The following is a 21,769-nucleotide window of genomic DNA, read 5'->3' on the forward strand; positions in this document are numbered from 1 at the left end:
CTATCGGAAGTATTCGCTTGTTCTTCTTCTTTTTCTTCGTTTTCAAACCCATACCGAGTTTCGTTTTAGCCTTCATGGCCGCCCAGACGGCTGTAGCTGCAGCTCTCTCTCCGAGAGTCGAATCGTTCGCGGTGACACGTTTTCGCGCTTTCGCGGCAAGTATATTGTCTGCCACGTGTCGTTCTGCGAGATCGCTGCTACGCGAGTAGGCTATGTCGTGCTCGCGACACGCTGCGTCCAATGGATTAATACCCCGATCACCTCTTGCCAATCGTGTTTCTAAATGAGTTCCCGGACCGCAAAATTGATAGCCGGGAATGTGTAATTCGATCGGAAGCGCGTTTATCGCGCGATTCAACAGACCTCGACCTATCTTCGGCGGCATTCGCCACAGTTTTTTATCAACGGCGGCGGACCGTCCATGTGCGTTTGCTGACACGACAAATTATAATGTATTAAACAGCGACGGTATTGCTGAACCTCCGAATCTGCCTTGATATGTTCGGGAAGCTTATCCCACAAATAATCTATATGATTATAAAACTGCCGTAGTAGAATGACCTTTGGTATATACTTTAACTGCTCGACGGTTAAATCGTAAATATCGCTGTTATCCGACATGAGCAAAAACATTTTAAAGACTGAGCATCTCAGCTCTACGCGCCTCTATAAATAGGCCAGCTTTCTCGATACTGTTTTTCATTCGTTGTGGAGAGGAGGTAAAATGCGGTTTGTACAACAATCGCGGACGATCAAAGTGACAAACTTTGACGATAGGATACAGTTAACGAAAGAGGTACGCAAACATGGAGACATGCTACCGATTTCTATACGTGGTATCATCTGCGGTCCGTCGAATTGCGACAAGGCAAACGTCTTGATAAGCTTGCTGGAAAGTCCGCACGGTGTACGTTTCGAGAACGTGTATGTGTACTCGAAATCGTTGCAACAGTCGAAATACCGATATTTGGAGAATATACTAACACCGATAGAAGAAATCGGCTACTTTACGTTCTCGAATAACAGTGACGTCATTCCACCGAGCGAGGCGCTCCCGAATTCTATTTTTATCTTTGATGACGTGGCATGCGACAAGCAGGATACGATAAGAGAATACTTTGCAATGGGCCGGCACGCCGACGTTGACTCCTTCTATCTTTGTCAGACGTATGCAAAGATACCGAAGCATCTTATACGCGACAACGCGAATTTATTGATTCTGTTTAAACAGGATGGTACCAATCTGAAACACATATTCAACGATCACGTAAACACAGATATGTCATACGATGATTTCAGCAAATTGTGTGATACATGTTGGCAACAAAAGTATGGATTCGTGGTGATAGACAAGGACAGCGCGATTTCGAATGGTCGATACAGAAAAGGATTTAACGACTTTGCGATACCGAAACGCGGTTAGTTGTTGTCGACGCGCCGATTGAACAACGTTATCGCAACATGGACAGCGGCGAGGAGATTAGAGAGCGCGAGAGAATAGCAAATCAAATTGCGAAAACGAGCGATTCGATTCGCAAAAAGTATCACGCCTTGAAAACGGGCAAAATGGAGGAAGATATCGCGTTGGAGAGACACTTTAAGCCCATCATCGAGCCTCTAAGGCAGATTGCCGAAAACACCGTTGGCAAAGAATCTGACGTGTCAAAGATTGAGAATGAAACGGCGTGGGAAGACGAAGAGCCAAAGTTCAAACGAAAACGACCAAACGCCTCGTTTAACGACTCTGTAATGGCTTCAACTCCGGTTACGTTGAAACGATCGATAAATGTGCCATCTAATTTGAGCGAAATAACCAAAATTTTACAACCGCATAAATCGAAACGATCGACAGGTCCATTGAATGAACCACCGATAACCTCTGCGCCTTCCGTGCGGCCCACAATACTCGAATCACTCGCAAACGAAGATGTTTTCGAAACCACGGATGACTCACTCGTGACGTCCGTTCGACAGCAGTTGCAAACATCTGAGGGTCGAGAAACGTTGCGAGATCACTTTGGTCTATTGGGTCAAAAGTACGTCGGGGCAGTTCTGAGCGGCGATCAAGAAAGCGGTATAGACACCGTATACGGCGTTTATTTCAGCAACGATGGAATGATGCTCGGTAATAAACGTTTTGACGTGAACAACGCGGACAACATAATTATCGACGGCATACGATACGCTGGCACACGCGGTCTTTACGAGTTGATCTTTAAGAAATTTCCCAATGACGATATCTACACGGTGGACGATATGCAAACATACAAGAGCATTCTGTTGACGACGAGTGCTCATAAGCGCAATTATGATGCTCACGCTCGAATAAATGGCAACAGGGGATACAAGTACACACAAATAATCGCACCGTTGATTTCGGGTAAAAAAGCTGGAAAAGGTATACCGCGTGCCATGACATTAAACGGCAACAAGATCGACCATATAATTGCATCGTCGATTTCGGGTAAAAAAGCTGGAAAAGGTATACCGCGTGCCATGACATTAAACGACAACAAGATCGACTATGTTCATTGGGACGATCCCAACGAGCTTGTAGATCGTCTCCGATTGCTCGAAGCTTCGCGCCTAGCGGGTCACACCGGTCACGATAACGAGATGTCGATTATCGAGGAACTTCGCGAGGCTGGACTTATTATAAATTAAACCGCGCGTCGGCGAGTCGTTCAATCAACATCGAAATGCCGATCAACAAGTTTGGTATATCGCTCGGAAGAGGCGGTGCGGAACCGTACTATCAATGGAGCGGATTAATCAGAAATTACGTGCGCGATAACGCTCTTTGCATGGTCGCCACCGACTTTGACGCGAAATCGCGCAAGATTCGACGGATAGCGCCGCCTGTAGATGATGGCGATGCCGCCAATAAACGTTACGTGCAGCAGAGCGTGCAAATTTTGAAAGATCAGCAGGATGAAATCGAGAGAAAGATGGCCGCATTCCAGAATAACGTGCAAATTACCCTAAACGAACTTCAAAAGATGATTCAAGATGTAATTGCGAATCATCGCGAATAGATAAGAACGTACATCTGATCTCTGCGTCAGTTGCGCGTCAGCGTCATGGCTAGTAAGAAGCAATCAACTGAGAAACGGAGGCTGGTGGAAGAACTACACGCTCCTGCGAGAAGAAATTTTTCGCGAAGACGCGTCATAGTGCGCGGATACGATGACCTGTGGCAGGCGGATGTGGTCGAGATGCGTCCATACACGCGATTCAACAGAGGCTACTACTACATACTCACCGTTATCGACGTGCTGAGCAAGCACGCATGGGCCGTATCGCTCAAGGCCAAGAGCGGAACCGAGGTTACTACGGCGATAGCGAAAATAATTCGAGACGGCGGAAGATGTCCGAAAAATCTGCAGACTGACAAGGGCAAAGAATTTTACAACGCAAACGTGCAGAAACTCTTGAAGAAACATAATATCAATCACTATTCGACCTATTCCGTAATGAAGGCATCGGTCGTCGAACGATTCAATCGCACGCTCAAGAACGATATGTGGAAAATGTTTACGCTCAACGGAAATTACAAATGGATCGACTCGCTGCCGGGTCTCGTATCGGATTACAACGCGCGAAAGCATCGAACTATCGGTATGCGACCCATCGATGTTACCCCCGCGATCGCCGACAAGCTCCTAACAACGGTGTACAGCCACGTAAAGATCGCTGCTCCCGCGCGATTCAAAGTGGGCGACTCGGTACGCGTGAGTAAATTCAAGACAATCTTCGAGAAAGGATACACGCCAAATTGGACCACGGAGGTGTTTAGAATCGTCAAAGTGCAGAAAACTAATCCCGTGACGTATCTGTTGGAAGATTCCTGCGGAAAACCCGTCGCCGGCGGCTTCTACGAATACGAGTTACATTGCGTTGCAAATCCCGACGTGTATCTCGTTGAAAAAGTTTTGCGCAAAAGGGGGGATGAGGTTTATGTAAAGTGGTTAGGATTTGATAATTCACACAATTCATGGATACACAAGAATAATGTATTGTAAAAATTTATTACAATATAAAAACATATTATACATACAAATGAGTCATTTATTTACATAAATATCTAAATGTATTTACAATTGTATTTTACAGTGGTATTTTATAATGCCCCCATGGCAGCGTCTCGGTAGAACCGGGTATAATGTATCGTTTATCATCGTACGGACTTAGAGCTATTTTCGTTTCGGACACGGTGTATACCTCGTGCTGTTTGGATCTTATGCAGGTCTGCTGTCGTGTCATTTCAATTTCGTCGCGCAGACACCGCGTGTAATCGTCGAATGTTATCGACCTGGCTACGACGTTACTCTTAACACCTTTAGCTTTTTTCGTATCTTTCATACCGTCTACTCGCAAGGCGTACATCTTTGCTCTAAGCCCGACGAATTCGGTCATTATCGCACCGTTATTTTCATCTTTCATTAAGCCCGGAACTTTTTTATTGGCGAGTGGGATACCGTACGCATTATCGACCGCGTAATCGCTTGTGTCAAATCTAATAATGTGGCGCTTCATGGTGTCATACACATCTTCGCACTCGATGTGATAAATGAGACTGTCAGTATCGGTGTACGTGACTTTACACTTGTCGCGATACAACGGTAACATGTACTCGTGATGAAATTCGTACAAACATGTCTTGGATATATCGAGGATGCACATACCCACGTAGATTGGTTTGTCGAACTTCACCTCGAGTTTTCGCATTTCTATTGCTACTAAATTCTCCGAAAAGACGCTTCGGCTATGAAAATTTGGTTTCGCGATCAATGCCTCCGCGCCGTATCTACCCTCCCAATGAGTCACGAGTCGCACGTCAACGTGATTGCGCACATTCTCCATGGTTTTGCCAAACACAGCATTGTTCATCAATTTGTATAAATTTTTCTCGAAATCATTCTTGGCCAATGTTCTAAATTTCGTATTAAGTTCTATATAATCGCGAAGCCATGGAGATTGCGCGAATTTCAATATGCGGTGAATCTTTGATATACGGAGACCGTGACGAGTACACTGCTGCAGGTTGCGATAATGTATTACATAACGTTTCTTATCGTATAATGTTGCGAGGAGCTTGTCCTGCCGCTTACCGGGTGGTTTATCACGCGTCGGACAGAATGGTAGGTCAGTGTGCGCGTCGTGAAGATGTTGCGGATATTCCAAGTCGACTTCGAGAATGTAGCCTATCGTGGAATCCACCGCAACATCCATAACATTAAAATCGGTTACGTCGTCGACCCATTGAAAATCTGCGTAAGGCAATGGTTGACACATTGCCCAGCCGTATAAGTTGTTTACGTCAAAATACATCAGATATGACGACGGTTTCGATGGATCGTACGACTGCATGTACTTGTTGTTGGCCAGCGCGTATCTGTTTGAACATTGACTCAAACCGCCGCGTATACCGCGTTCGATAAACATGACCATGTCAATGTCGGTGAGCAATTCGAAATTGATACGCGTATGCTTCAACATAGCGTCCCACGTAAAACCTGGTAGAGTATAATAATATGCCGGATCGAGTCCATAACTCGCGACGCAGCTATCGCGAAAATTTTCAAAGATATCGGCCAACAGCAAGACATCGGTTTTGAGATATAAATCGCTGTAGTCACCGAGCGTTCGAATGGAGAACCGCTGCCAGACGTTGACGGCTTGCGCGTAATCGCTCTCGGATACGGTGTCACCTGTCAATGAACTATAAAACGAGTCGCGCGGTGGTAAACACGAGTCCTCCAACATTTCGACGCAGTCAATGTACTCATACGGAAATACGCCTTTTCGTGTCAGCAAATCAAAATTTTCTGCGGATATTTTACAAAATTCGCGTTGCAATATTCGCAGTTTATCCTTGCTTAGATAAGATGCCAATTTGTCGAGACTAGCGGTGAGAAACTTGTACGAATCGATAAATCGCAATTTGACGCAAGTTTTCTTATCTTTATCTTCGGTGCTTTTAACGTTTTTTGTAAATGAAATGTATTTCTCTTTTGTGATTGGGAGCAAGTCTACATGTCCTTCGTACGCTGTTGCTATTTCCGTTATAATAAAATGTGCGTCGTAGCCAGTTAAATTATGAAAAACTATGGGAATGCAATGCGAATCTTTGTAGTTCAGATTACAGTTTGAGTGCGCGGGACCTCTGTACTGACCGGTCAGATGACAATGATCGCGTACTCGCACGTCGTCTGGCTCGAACGGTTTTTCGCACACGTGACAATGCGTTGCGCTGTTAAACTTTTCCCACTCGTCTCGCGTGAAATTCGCCATGGGTATATTAGTGGACAAGATTGTCTTTACGTCGTGAGCTAAACGTTTTAGCTCCTCGGCGAACCACGCGACGCAATCCTTATCGCGACGAAACCGATACATTGATAGCGAGTCGTCGTACGAGCAGCGCACGTAGTACCCTATGCTAAACACGCGATGATGTTGATATGTGTACCTGGACGTTTCCGGATCCGCTTCCATCTTCTCCAGGGTACATTCAAGGTCGGCGTATACGATAAACGGAACTCGTTCCTTCCTGCCGTGATTCTTGAAAGCCAACCACTTGTCGTTATCGCTCGGTAACTTGATCGCGCAGTCGTTCATCTCCTGACAGTCGACGGTGTGGGCTTCCAATTTCTCGCTGGAGCCGAAGTAGTGCAAGCATCTGTAAATAAAGAATTTTTTTTAAATATATTTTCTATGTAAAAATTATTATTTATTAGGATGTATACTCACCGATCGCAAAAGTATTTCCTGTGCTCTTTTTTACTCAATTGCGAGCTCACGAGGCGGGACAGGTTCTTGATCCATGCAAAATGTCCCACGTTGTCGTCCTGCACGTACAGCAGATTTACATGCCTGCCCATCTTTCGACCAGTAACCCGTATTGGCAAGATCGCAAGTTCCTTGTTTTTTTTCTCGATACCGTACACGTTGATGGAGATGTCGTTGTGATCTTCAAACCGTTTAATTTGATCCAACGTCATTGGAAATTTAATGTTTGTAAGATTTAGCACCGACGTGTAATGAGGATACGACGATTGCAGATCTGCATGTCTTTGGGCTGGATGCAGAGCAGCCACCACTGACCATGCGAAACATGCATTGTCCATTGATCGCACGTTTATCACCGCTCTCTTCAATTTAATTTCTCGCGGTATTCCCACAAAACACCCCGCGTGCAATGGATTATATTTGTTTACGTTAACAGTCAAATTAAGTATACGCGACAACGCCCATCCGCTATCACGTTCCTGGAATTCCTCCAGCAATGCTAGGGTAGGCTCGATGACGTGTCGCTTGTACCACTCACACAGATCAGACTCACGAAAAAGTTCATTGTTTCTCGTAGCGATACTTTTATTCGCGCGTTTGTCACCCGCAACAAATTCACCATTAAACATTGTGTTTATCTTTACATTGTCATGTCGCTGCATGACGTTCCGCACATGAATGAGTACAATGTCTCTCGCATCTTTGAGAAATTGATGAGGGTCGATGTGTTTGGAATTTATTACCACACCGGTCAGTATACGACTTTCAAAGGCCGTATCTATCTCGCGCCATCTGAGTCCTGTCTCACTCGCACTGTATCCGGCACCCACATGCACGAAACGTTGACGTACCGAGTCTTTCAGACCTTCGAGTCGTGCGATACAGGCGACCAACGACTGTTTGAGACCGATCGCTAATCGTGGCCGTTTAATTCGGCTTTGTTCTTCCAACGATTCGATAAACTCGTCGCATCGTTGCTCCCACGCGGCAAAGTCTTCCCTCGAATTTAAAAGGGTGGATTGCTCCAACAACTCTTGCTCCATGTTCCTCTTTCTGACACAATTTGTTGTACTCGCGACTTCCAGTCCTCGACTACTGAGCGTATCACCCAGATTCGTCAATTTATATTCTACTAATGATGCATCGTTTGCTTTTTTACCATATCTAATCTCATCTCAGCATCCGTACGGATGCACCTTCCGAAAAAATGCAAAATTTGCAGTTTTACACGTGTGCGATGAAATCATTGCGAGACACGTATGTTCTTGAAAACGATATCGCGCCATTGACTTTCGGTGATTTGATCTGTATCAATGCAGCAGCCGTACATCGGCGCTATTTGCAAAATTTGCAGTTTTGCACGTGTCCGATGAAATCATCGCGAGACATGTATGTTCTTGAAAACAATAACGCCCCATTGACTTATGTAAAATTGCAGAATTTGCAGTTTTGCACGTGTTCGATAAAATCATCGCGAGACACGTCGCGACATGTTCTTGAAAACAATATCGCGCAATTGACTTATGCGAAATTGCAAAATTTGCAGTTTTGCACGTGTTCGATGAAATCATTGCGAGACACGTATGCTTTTGAAAATAAATCATATTTGATGCTATTGCCCGATGAGGTGATCTCATCACGAATGTTCTTGACAAAGATATCTCATTTAACATATATGTGGTGGTGGTCACCATGCAGCAGCAGCCGTACATTGGCGCTATTTGCAAGATTCGCATTTTTGTATGTATAAATAGTCTACGAGGATTCTAGAGCGCAGTCAAGAGTTTGATACGGTTCGAGTACGTCGCAAACAGCCTCCAGTTACGATGTACACTCATGGTGCGAACTACTACGTTCCGATTCAAGATGAAACGTGCGAGAAACAGCACAATGAGTAAGTACCGCTAATTTTCGTATATGCTTGTGCAAAAAAAAACTTTTATAAACATAATTGTATTTTTTCAGTTTTGATAAACCCCGCTACACGCCTCGTATTTTGGGAAGGAGATTTGCCTTGACATCGACAGCGTATAAATTTTTGGATGTCGGAATCAACGCGGGACCTATGTCCTCTGTGGATATACATATTGGTGATAACCGAGGCAATCGGAAAATTCTGCCTCATGCAACGTGGGTGACATTCATCGAAAAACGTGCAGATATTCAGCGACTCGTGCAGTCATCGGCGCCATCATCGCTAGCGTTTCGAGATCTGGAACTCGTTAAAATACGTGACGCAGATATTGTAAAGTTGACATCGTGCGACACCAGCCTGTACATGAAACCGTCAACCGTACTCTTCCTGTTCGAACTAGAACATTGCGTCGAAAATGTATATTTTCAACTATGTCAAAATGTTCACGGCGTAAGTGAAAAATTTAAACAATTTGTAACAATTTTACGTCAAAATTGTATTACCGATAAATGTAATGCAGTTAGAAGCTTACGTGAAGTTTATGATAAAAATTCGCTAATAGATTGCGAACTGTTGGCGTATGCTGCCGATACTATTGTGTATAATGCGCTACATGATAAATAAATGCATATAATATGGTTAAAAAAAAAATTTTAATTATTTTTCCTTTTCATTTACCGTTCATCTCATTCCCTATCATTAGAATTAAGCTGTCTTCGTTTATCGTTTACTTAAATGTAATATTAAAAATTAAATATATTAAGATCTAAACTATTAAATATCGTTGGCGAAGAAAAGATATGCGATCGTGAGCGAGAACGCGAACGGGGCCGGGAGCGAGAGAGACCGCGAACGGGGGAGAGGGATCGCGCGCGACCGTGAAGACGCGCGCGAACGGGGGACGGGGGCGCGAGAGAACATCTACGAGGGGGAGATAACGCGAGCGGGAGCGTGCCGTGTGACGTCACGCGGACCGACGCGGCCGTTGCACGCGGACTCCGCGGCGCGGCGAAAACGCGGTCGCCCCTCCCCGAGGCGCGGCGAAAAGGCGAACGAGGGTCCCTTCACCCCGCGGACCCCTCTCCCGCGGCGCCCGAAAACGCGAACGCAGGTCCCCTCACCCCGCGGACCCCTCCCCCGCGGCGCCGGAAACGCGGTTCCCCCCTCCCCCGCCCGCGGCGCCCGAAAACGCGGTTCCCCCCTCCCCCTCCTCGCGGCGCCCGAAAACGCGGTTCCCCCCTCCCCCGCCCGCGGCGCGGCAAACAACGCGGTTCCCCCCTCCCCCTCCTCGCGGCGCCCGAAAACGCGGTTCCCCCTCCCCCCCCGCGGTATACCCCCCCGCGGTATACCCCCCCTCCCCTCCCGCGGTATACCCCCCCGCCCCTCACCCCCCCTCATTGCCCCATGGTTAGAACCGGCCTAGCTTACCTACTATTATGCGTTATGCAAAAATCTGTGCTCCAGCCTTAAGGCTGAATCTACAAAGTGTGGTAAGTCTAAAGCCGTAATCAGATTAGAGATTGAGATTGTGAGATTGAGATTGAATTGCAATTTGACCAATTAAAGCAAAATTTACTAAACGTGAAAGAGAGTAGTTTTCTTTTTTCTCATTGTTCAAATTCCAATCTAATCTCAATTTCAATCTCTAGTTTGATTATAGCTTTAATCTTTAAGTAAAGAATAATCAAATTTAATGATTTTTTCCAGCAATAAACTTAAGTAATTATACTCTAAATTTTTTCGAGTAAAATATCACTCTAATCGAGTGAAAATTCACTTGAGCAAAGAGTGAAAATGGAACATATCTTATCGAGTGATTATTGACTCGGTATGTTGAGTGAATTAGATCACTCGCGCGCTCGAGCGAAATTTGACTCGTGTATTTGAGTGAGAACTTGCACTCGATCAGAGTGCCTTCTTCAGATGTCTGATTTTGCTGTTCGCTCGTTCTTAGAGTAAAGTTTTACTTAAAAGGTGGCAATGATATCTCTAGGAGTCTCGTGAGTCGAAAGACTCAAAACAATGTGACACACTACTAGGCGGCCGGTCCTCGCGGGCCGGTCGTCGCACGAGCCCGTTTGCCGTACGGCGCCTCTGCCCGTCGTCGGGATCTCACCGCTTACGACGGCACGGCGTCCAACGGTCGAACATGAGTTTCGCGAGTTCGATGTCGAGACTCGGAATCGTCTGTAGACGACTTAGGTACCTGGCGGGGTGTTGTACTCGGTAGAGCAGTTACCACGCTGCGATCTGTTGAGACTCAGCCCTCGGCTTGGGGATTCGTAAAGGCGAACATGTTTCCTAAGGCTCACCACATAGCATTTCTACCTGTTATTTTAGAACGTTGGTTAGGTTAATTTGCTAAGGCCCGGTTGTTCCAACCTATTGGTAAACTACCTAATAGTTAGTTTAAGGAAAAACGAATCGGGAAGCCGCGAGTTGCGGTCGCGCGCGAGGAAGAGGCTCTTCGTCGGCATCAAGACACGATGCACGACGATCCCATCCACGGGGAGGCCCGCGAAGCCGTCGCGGCTACGATCTGCGCCCGCGGAATCACACCGTGCGAGCATGACCGCGACGTCGGTGACGAGCCTGACGGTGAGCACCCGGGTGTACGAGGGTCAAAAGCCGGGCACCTCGGGCCTGTGGAAGGCCGTCAAGGTCTTTTAGCAGCACTACACGGAGAACTTCGTGCAGGCAATACTGGATGCCCTGGGCGATCAGCTGACCGGCTGCACCCTCGTCGTCGGCGGCGACGGACGGTTTTACGGGAGGCCTTAGCAAATTAATCTAATCAACGTTCTAAAATAACAGATAGAAATGCCATGTGGTGAGGTTATATCAACCTTAGGAAACATGTTCGTCTTTTAACACGATATTCACAAAATCCACGCACTAATATCCACAATTCTTCGAAATCTTTAGGTAGACAAACACAAATATACACGTAAGCCCGACACTGTAACACGTCACGTCTCTTGCGCAGGATACTCAACTGAGTCACGTTCAAGTAAATTTTCACTCGATCCGAGCTGTTCGGAACCAGAGTGCCACAATTCACTTCAATACTTCGAGAGAATAATTAAGGATATTTTCACTCGTGTAGTTCGAGTCACATATTTCACTCGCTTCGAGCGAAAATGAGTGTAAAGTCACTCTGTGAAGAGTTGATAGTGCATTTACTCAAGCCAAGAGTCAAATTTTCACTCGAAAAAATTTAGAGAGTACCCCTAATTTGCAAGAATTAGCATTACTCGACGCTTTGGAGCAAAAGACAGCTATGGATTTAATTGAAAAGAATGCTTTGATATATGTCACTGGATATGTTGCACACCGATTCCGAAACACGTATATACAGTCATTTGGGCGTCCCAACCAAAACACTTCCTCATATACCAACTGATTGGCTTTCCTTCATATCCAAAGGAAATTGCATGTATCCCAGTTCCGACTTTTTAAAAGCAGCAGATATTATGAATAGAGAATTCGAAAACTTCCATGGCAATTTCTTTAATCGGGAAAGTAATATTTTTGATAATTTAACAGATATCGTATGCACAAAATTAAACAACAATTTTCCTAGAAAAGTAATTTCATGTCTCGTACGTACTCGTACATACATCAGATTACGAAAACTCAACAAAGAAATTGTCGCAAACAATTATTTAAAGAAAAAATGTAACAAAACTTATAAAATATGTAATAAAAAAATATCTAATAAAGTATAACAGTAGAAATTATGTTATAGCTGCGATCAGCAGAAACAACTGTTTTGCAAATATTGTATAATTCGTTAATCTAATCAAGAGGTTGATTGTGTATCTTGGGTGAATTACTCACGAGGTGAAAATTACAAAAGTGAACAATTTACTAGATTTCGACAAATAAAATCGTATTGAATTTCTTCACTTTTGTAATTTTCACCTCGTGAGCATCTTACCTAAGATACACAATCGACCTCTTGATGTTCTTGTTGGCAAAGAACATACAGTCGCCGACCTGTATACAGATTCACGAAATGTACAATAGTTGGAAAACAGCTATCTTTGTTGAATGCAGGCAATCTCATGATTATATTTCTTCTTTAGTACATCATATAGACATATATATATATTTTTTTTTAATATTATATCTACATTACAATAAATGCGAAGTAAAATGTTTTTTCTTACGCTATAAACATGTTACATATATTGTTGTAATCTAAAATTACAACGGATAATTATTAAATTCATTATAATGAAATTATAGAATAGCCTTTCGAAAGACTTCGAGGAAATTGTCTTTCGAAAGACTCCTCAATTTACGCCAACGTGGACGCGGAAGTTCATCAAGCTTCCGCGTCAATCGAACTATTGCGATATGCATAGGAATGCGCGACAACGCATTTCGACAAGCGCGGAACCGCGGAAGTTCACCATGCTTCCGCGTCAATATTGCGAGATGCATAGGAATGTGCGACAACGCATTTTGACCATCGCGGAACCGCGGGAGTACAGCGAGATTGCGAATGCGCTCGGTCACTGACCGACCTCATTCGGGGGATCGTCGAACTCGGCGGAAAAGCGCCGACAGGGCATAACTCAAAACAATATAAGGGACCGCCGAAGAAGCCGCGACGGAGAGTATTACACCCGAGTCTCTGCCCGTGACCGTTCTCGTAAGTCGTGTCGTGCAAGCGAAAGTATAACGAAGTGCAGACGAGTTAAAGTAAATGTAAGAGGCGAAGCTAAGTGTAAATTAGTGAGTGTAAAGGGGCGCTGAAATAAAGCTCCGATATAAGTAAAACGAAGTGAAGTTAATTTAACGACGTCTAAACCGCGTTCCACCTACAAACCCGAACTCTTCCTAGTCTGCCCGCCTGTGCCTACCGAGTTCCAACTCGTAAGGTCAAGAGATCCCGAAAAGAATAAACGTTTTGCCGTAAGCCGTCACCAACTGGCGACACGGCATAACAATATATATATATATAGATTTAGTAATGTAGATATAATATAAAATATATATTGATTTAAATTGTATATTTGAATGCTTATATGTGATATTTTTTCTAAGACATTGCATATACAAATTACATGCAATCTTGACGCAACAACTCCAAGATTCTCTCACAAGGCCTGCATTATAAATAGTTGCAATACTTTTTGCACAACGTATAAACATTGGAATTAAAGACATGTTTGTAATCTGTTAATCATGACAACGGCTACAAGATTTCATCTACCTCGACTTACACACACACTTGTAGTACACAATGAAATAAATTTGTATAAAACCTGTAATACACAATAAAATAAATTGTATAAAGCCTATAATAAACAATGAAATAAATTGTATAAAATCTGTAATACACAATAAAATAAATAAATAAATAATTATTTTATTAATAATAAATTAATTACATAAATTAATTTTTTTAATTATTTTATGCATAAAGGTATTAAGATCAGATTATCGAAAACTAAATATTTCACAAGATATTTTGTATTTTATGTTAAAAATATTGTAAATTTCAAGCATAAATTCATTAATAAATTAAATAAATAAATAATCTTTCCTGTAAATACCAAATGTCAGTTATATAAATTAAAAGTAATGCCTGGGACATGCACCTATTTTCGGACATTCGTATTTTTTTAATCCTTAAATGCAGATATTTAAACTTTCAGCCATAAAATATGTACGTATATTATATATTGTGACGTTGCAGTTTCGCTGCATCGTTGCAACGCCCCGCCGCCGTCACAAGGCGCGGGTTTCGCGACCTTTTCACGCCCGAGGACGGTTCAACGAATCGAGGCGAGATCTCCAGGGGCATATTATAATTGCGTTACGAATTACTGATCCTTTTTTATTTCGTATTATTGCGTGGCGCCTCACCGAGCTGAGACTGGAGTTCCTGAGAGAATACAGAGGAAGCGGAAGCGGAGTCGACGAGAAGGATAACGGCGAGAGATCGGACGACGGAAAGCGGATCGAAGCGACAACCCGCGGGCCGCCGAGAGCGACGGAGCGCAGGAAAACACGCGCGCGGCGCGTGACACAGCGGCGGGCGAGCCCATCATGGCAGGGCCCCGGGACGCCGGGGCGAAATCAGCTCACCTGCCCTCCTCACATTACTGACCGGATCCCGGGATGGTTGGCCACCATTCCCGAACCGACAGGAAGGAACGCGGAGGCAAAAACGTCCCGTCCGCTGCCGGGATGAATCCCGGAAAAATTGCCGCGCGAGGGAAGGGCCGTTTAGCGCCCTGCGGAAAGCCGTAATTCACGGCCCTACGCACGAATCCGCCGCGAGCCTGCGAGCTCACCCCTCATTGGTCCGCGCTCCGACGTCGCGGGGCCGCGCACGCCCGGGGTGGGGTGCGCTATCGATTCCGCCATCGAGCGAAATTTCGGGAGCATTCGTAAATCGTCCTCGGTGATCGACGCACGTCGAAAGTCAAGTCGCGGTATTACCTCCACGTTAAGTCGCATTCCGGAGCCGAGTACGACGTCCGGCCGCTATCTCTTTCGACCCTTGGGACGACGGCGAGGACCCTCGGAAGAGAATCTGCCTACGGTGAGGTTGCCTCGGTAACGTTTGATGCAAAGCCACGACACCGCTCCCCGGGTCGCGCTCTCGCTCGGAAAAATTCGCGATAATTAGCGTATCCGCCGACAAGGCGTACTTAGCGATCGATAGCGAGAGCGAGGGGCACCGGAATGGTCTCGTGGCCGTGGGATCGCGATCGAAAAATACGAACCTCTGGAGATCGCGGTAACGCGTCGATGACGACGTGCGGTAGCGAATACGCAATTTCTCGCGCCCTTCACGTCCACGACCGCGTGTCTCGTTAGGCGTAGTATTTCGCCCGGTCGAACCTTAGAGGCTGTACGCGTAATTAATGGCGTCAGAGGGATATTCGCGTTGGTGTAATTGCGTCACTTAGACTATCCTCGCGATATCGGCTGAGGTATTATTCGCGGTAGAATGTGGTTTGCCTTAAGATTATTTTCGCGTTGGACGATCGCTGACGATCGCGTGTGTTGCGTTCGATCAGAATCACTGGCGTAATCTCAGTTCTTGCGTTAGGATAACTCGGTCATTTCGCGTTAGTTATAATATTGCTCGCGGTAATTCCGTATATTTTCTCGCGTTAGTTTAGTATTTCGCGTTTCGTCGAGCGCCCCGGCGCCTTATTCTTCGCGTGAGGATATCCCTGGCGATATCACAGGTTGCGTTCGTTCCTTCTTACGTTGGGACGTTACTCGCGTCGCGTTCGTTGCGTTAGTTTAAGATTATTCTGTGCGTTAGTTTAAGATTACTCTTGGCGTTAGTTTAAGATATTTGGCGACAGAATCCCTGCACGGGTTTGGGAACTTGCGTTCACGCGCTCCAAGCGTGGCGCATTATCATTTCGCGGTATTTCGCGCTATTATTTCGCGTTTATCTCCGTTATGTCGTAGTCAGTCGAAATTTGTACCGATATTCTATGTTAGTTGTCCGCGAACTTTTCTACTATTATTAGCTGTGAAATTTCGTGATCTCGATGATTTTGTAAGTTTAGTTTTCCTCACACGTTCTCTTGCTGCGCCTTCCGCGCGTTTACTGAGTTAACGTAAGTTTTCCGTTTATGTCTGGCGTCCGCGTTATTATATTTGGTTGTCAAAAATTTGACGCCCGCGTTATCTATCACCTGTTACTTGCTTTTGTTTTGAAAGCCCCAGTGGCACTCACTGAGTTACGAACGTTTTCTACAGAATAAATGTTATTCTTTAAATGTTAATGGCTTGAGTTACGACATTCGTTATTAGGCGTCACCCCGCCGAATACTGCGCTGCCCTTCATCAACCCCGCCCTGCTATTAGGTCGAGCTAGCCATTCCCTCGCACACCGACTTATTCGTTTTGCGTCTCGTTTTTGATTTCTCGCGATTTCGCGGACGCGAATTTACGCGTCTGGCGCCCAACATTAGAATCGTTTCGTGGAGTGTCGGAGGTGCGAGAGAATACCCGGAGAGGCCTATCATCCCGCTCTCCTTGCCTCTTTTGATCCGGCACACGCCCCGGGCCGTTCCGGGAGTGAAAAAGTCGTGACAATATATATTGTTGCGCCCGTGCCGAGACACCCGTACTTGTGGGCTGAAATTAGCTCCGCTCCGCAGAAGCTTCAAGCTGAAGCGCGTCCCTTGACAACGGGGACGCATAGAATTATTGATTTATTTTACCGCCTGTCAGATTGATTTGGTGACCCGTTTCGTTCGGACCGGTTTCCCAGAACTCTTTATTGTATTCCGTTCTGAGCCTGAATAAACCCGAGTTCTTATTTAATAACGAGAGTGGTTATTTCTGCGATCCCGGGAGTACGCGGACGCGTTCGCGAGTGCGCGCGACTCGAAGAGCGAACGGAGCGTAACACTTTTTGAGGGCTCGTCCGGGATCGCGCGTGTGAGTGTGTGTGCCATGACGACGCTAGTTGCGACGAGAAAGAGACGCCTGGTGGAGTCTTCGGAGCCTGCGACGGAGTCGGCAGCTTCAGAGACGGCAGCTCTCCAAGCCGTGCTACAAGAGATGCGGCAGATGCGCCAGGAGCAGGCGCAACGAGATGAGGAACTCGCCGCAATGCTTCGCCGGCACGATGAGGAGCTTCAATTTTTACGGGGAGACCGGTTGCTTCCTCAGAAAACACAGCTAAGTCCTTCCAATATAAGAGCGAATCGCGGTCCGGAAGTAGGAGCCGTTGGTGGGAAACGGCACGCATAGTGAAATCGGATATAAACTTAAACCTGACACGTTTGACGGTGCGGTTCCGTTGCGGGAGTTTTTCTCCCAATTTAATTTAATCGCGCGCGCGAATCAATGGGATGATGAGTCCAAAACCGTAGCTTTGGCGTCATGCTTAAGGGGAAAAGCGCGTTCCGTCTTAGAATCTGTAGAAAATTTAGAGAATTTGGGTTACGAGGAACTAAAGTCAAAATTAGAACTACGTTACGTTTCGGTGAGGGGCAACTTTCGCAAAATTATTACACGCAGTTTACGAATAGAAGGCAAAGATTCGAGGAAGATTTTGCTACTTTCGGTCACGAATTAGAAAGGCTCTCTCGATTAGCTTATCCGGAGTGTCCCTACGCGGTTCGAGATAAGATCGCGTGCGCTCAATTTGTTTCTTCCCTTTCGGACGGATTTGTTAGAAGGACTCTTCAGCTAGAAGGGATTACCTCGCTGAAATTGGCCATAGAGAGGGCAAAGGCCGTTAAAATTATACAGGGAGGAAATTTTGAGAGAAGGAGGGATTTTGAGAAGCGATTTGAGAAAGGGAAGGATAGGGGCGTGAAGAGTAATGAAAAGAGAGACGGAGATGAAAAAGTCGAAGAAAGGGGAAAGAAAGGTTATGGTTATGGGCGAAGAGACTGGAATAGAACAAAAGAGTGTTGGAATTGTGGAAAGGAGGGACATTTCCGGTTTGAATGTTCTGAGAATAAGGGAAACTCGGTTTAGTTGCTCTCGGCGGGGGGAGAACAACAAAAGTGGACATTACCCTGAGTGTTAGTTGTTCTCAAACTATTTCTGTTAATCGGATAAAGTCAAGTTCAAATTATTTTAGTTATAAGGGGATGTTGGATGGTAACGAGTGTTGTTTCAAGATAGATACGGGTTCGGACGTCTCGATTCTTAGTAGAAGAATAGTTAAAGAGGGCAAGCACATTATTCAGATTAAGGACAATTCTCTTAGATATCCCACTGGAGAGGTAGTACCCATCGAATTTAAGGTCATGGCAAAAGTTCTCTTGGGAAGGTATTTCGTGGAAATTCCTATGTATGTAATAGACATGGATGACGATTGTTTATTGGGTGTAGATTTCTTAAGGAAGATAAATTTAGAAAATGTTTTCGGATTTGCTTTCGTTTCTTCGGAGTCTGATAAAAAAGGGTTTTGAGTTGTTCTCGAATCCCTTCCAAAAGAGCCCCATTCTTGAAAGAACTCTATACTAATAATTCCTCAAATTTAAATGAGGTTTAGAAAGAAATTTTTACGGATTTTTTAGAGGAGTATCAGGATGTATTTTTCGAGAAGATTGCTGCTGGGAATTGTGGAATCGTCGAACATGTCATCAATTTAGAAGATTTTTCTCCCATTAAGCAGGTTCCTCGTCAAATTCCCTTACGAATGCGAAAGGAAGTAGATAAGATTATTGAGGAAATGAAGAAGCAAGGGGTCATAGAAGAGTCGCAAAGTCCGTGGGTTTCTCCTGCTGTTTTGGTAAGGAAAAAAGATGGAATGTTGAGATTTTGCGTCGATTATAGGATGGTCAATGCAATAACTAAAAAAGATTCGTTTCCCTTGCCTAGAATAGATGACATTTTCGATCAGCTTTCGGGTAACTTTTGGTTTTGCACTTTGGATCTTAAAAGTGGTTATTGGCAGGTAAAGATTCGTCTTGAGGATAGAGAAAAGACTGCCTTTTCTATTGGACGTGGATTATGGCAATTCACTGTAATGCCTTTTGGGCTGTGTAATGCCCCCGCTACCTTTGAGCGTTTAATGGAAAAAGTATTGCGAGGATTATTATATAAAATTTGTTTGGTTTATTTGGACGATGTAATAATTTTCGGTAAAGATTTTAATGAAATGTTGGAGAATTTAAAGAAAGTACTTTCACGGTTACGTTCTGTTAATCTTAAAGTAAACCCTAAAAAGTGTATTCTCTTTGCGAAAGAAGTAAAATATTTGGGACATATAGTTTCTTCGGGAGGTGTTACTACAGATCCGGAAAAGATCTCTGCTGTGAAGAATTGGCCGATTTCACATAACAAGAAGCAGCTTCGAAGTTTCCTAGGGTTTTGCTCATATTATCGGAAATTTGTAAAAGGTTTTTCTTTTTTGGCCAAACCTTTATATGCTCTAACGGAGAATCAGGTCAAACTTTCTTGGGACGAGAAGTGTCAAAGTGCATTTTTAGAGCTGAAACGAGTGTTAGATAACACTTCTTCTTCTTCTCCAATGTTATCCTTCCCGAGTGGGGAGGGAGAATTTATTTTGGACACTGACGCCTCGAATATTGAAATTGGCGCAGTCCTTTCACAAAAGCAAGAGGGAGTAGAAAAAGTCATTGCTTATTTCAGTCGTGTACTTAGTAAGTCTGAGAGGAATTATTGCGTTACTCGTCGAGAACTCTTGGCGATAGTTGATTCTATTAAATTTTTCCGGCATTACCTTTTGGGGCGGAAGTTCTTGATCCGTACGGATCATGTTTCTCTTAGGTGGTTGATGTCCTTCAAAGATTTAGAAGGGCAATTGGCACGTTGGCTGGAGAAACTCCAGCAATATGAGTTCAAAATTATTCATCGCAAAGGCTTGATTCATAGGAATGCCAATGAGCTTTCTAGACGACAATGTGAATCATTTAGTTGCGAATATTGTGCCAAGGTGGAGAGGAGGCAGATGGAGGAATTAAGAAAATCAGTCGCTCGTATTATTCTTATAGGAGAAACTCTTCAAGATTGGCGCAAGGAACAAATAGAGGACGCTAGCATTGCTTTTATTTACCGCAGGAAGGAAGCGGGAATACGTCCGTCTCGTTCGGAAATACCCGCTAGAGATGTCTCCGCCCGGATATATTGGTCCTATTGGGATGCTCTGAGTTTAAAGGATGGAGTTCTTTATAAGAGGTGGGAAGCACCGAATCTTAAGTCGAGCATTTTTCAGCTTATTGTTCTTCGAAGCCGTGTTAACCAGATTCTAGAGGAGGCGCATGATTCTTTTTCTGGAGGGCACTTTGGGGTCAATAGGACACTCGAAAAAATCCGAAAGCGGTTTTATTGGGCCACTTGTAAACAAGATGTGGAGGAATGGTGCAAAACTTGCAAAATTTGCGTGTCCAAGAAAGGCCTTTGGGGAAGGGGAAGTCCCCATTACAAATTTATAATGTTGGGGCACCGTTCGAAAGATTACAAATGGATATTCTTGGCCCTCTTCCTACTACTACTTCCGGAAATAGGTATCTCCTCGTCATTGTTGACTGTTTTACCAAATGGGTAGAAGCTTTTCCTCTCAGGAATATTAGGGCAAGTACAGTGGCAGAAGTCTTCGTTAATCAAGTCATTTCTAGGCACGGGGTCTCTTTGGAGGTCCATACGGATCAGGGGAAGAATTTTAAATCCAAACTTTTTGCAGAATCGATGAATCTCCTTGGAATCAGGAAAACGAGAACAACTGCTCTGCATCCGCAATCGGATGGACAAGTCGAGCGGCAACATCAGACTATTATTAATTATTTGGCGAAGTATATTTCTGAGAATCAGAAAGATTGGGATCGCTGGGTCTCTATGTTTTTATTGGCCTACAGATCTTCTAAACACGAAACTACTGGAGTAACTCCCGCCGAGCTGTATTTTGCCCGAGATCTTCGGTTGCCGTTAGATCTGCTTTTAGGAAGTCCTCCAAGGGGAGGATCTCAATCGGTTGGAGGTTTTATTGGGAATTTGAAGGAGAAATTGGACAGGATCCATTCCAACGTTAGGGAACGTATGGATGTAAAGTCTTCACGAGCAAAGTCCTGGTATGATCGGAAGGCCAGGCAAACTCTTTTTCAAGAAGGGGAAAAAGTTTGGTTTTACCATCCTCGAAGAATGAAAGGTAGAGCCCCTAAATTGCAGAGCAATTGGGAAGGACCTTTCTTAATAGTGAAGAAGTTGAATGATGTGGTCTATTGTATTCATAGGTCTGTGAGACATAAGAAGAAAATTGTGCATGCGGATAGGTTGGCTTCCTTTTCCGAGAGACAATAGAGTTTGATGGGGAATAGGGCTTGTTACGGACTAGATTGGGTTTGATAATTTGTGGGGTAGATTAATTACTGTAGATTGTTGTGTTGCATTGTTTACTACGCGTGTTATTTTGTTCTTAGAAATTTACAGAAGCTGAAGCGGTCGTAACTCCTCGCCGAGTTGGATGTCCTGGGAGCTGGCTTGTTGCCGAACCTGATACCGGCGAAGGAGAAGTTACGAAGCTAGACGACTGCCTCTCTCACGGTTGTTTGATCCGTGGTTTTTCCGTGAGACATAGGGCAAATGCCGAGGCAG

At 44.7% G+C, this 21,769-nt stretch overlaps 3 protein-coding genes across 3 annotated transcripts; 2 read left to right on the forward strand and 1 right to left on the reverse strand.

Moving 5' to 3' along the window:
* Positions 1–6,108: 6,108 nt before the first annotated feature.
* On the reverse strand, positions 6,109–7,837 carry LOC139784573 (uncharacterized). Its single transcript, XM_071723763.1, has one exon. The coding sequence runs from the start codon at positions 7,830–7,832 to the stop codon at positions 6,747–6,749; it is 1,086 nt and encodes a 361-aa protein (XP_071579864.1). The 5' UTR covers positions 7,833–7,837; the 3' UTR covers positions 6,109–6,746.
* Positions 7,838–8,615: 778 nt separating this feature from the next.
* On the forward strand, positions 8,616–9,355 carry LOC139784571 (uncharacterized). The gene is made up of 2 exons (XM_071723761.1): positions 8,616–8,683; positions 8,755–9,355. Exons 1-2 carry the CDS (start codon positions 8,616–8,618, stop codon positions 9,326–9,328), a joined length of 642 nt encoding a protein of 213 aa, XP_071579862.1. The 3' UTR covers positions 9,329–9,355.
* Positions 9,356–18,300: 8,945 nt separating this feature from the next.
* Positions 18,301–21,475, forward strand: LOC139784572 (uncharacterized). Its single transcript, XM_071723762.1, has 4 exons — positions 18,301–18,482; positions 19,949–20,356; positions 20,743–21,246; positions 21,409–21,475. The coding sequence occupies exons 1-4, from the start codon at positions 18,301–18,303 to the stop codon at positions 21,473–21,475; spliced, it is 1,161 nt and encodes a 386-aa protein (XP_071579863.1).
* The last annotated feature ends 294 nt before the right edge of the window (positions 21,476–21,769 follow it).

Source organism: Temnothorax nylanderi, unplaced genomic scaffold (genome assembly GCF_030848795.1).
Source record: "Temnothorax nylanderi isolate EJ_2023f unplaced genomic scaffold, tnyl_v1.0 TNYL_tig0644_pilon, whole genome shotgun sequence".
NCBI lineage: Eukaryota > Metazoa > Arthropoda > Insecta > Hymenoptera > Formicidae > Temnothorax > Temnothorax nylanderi.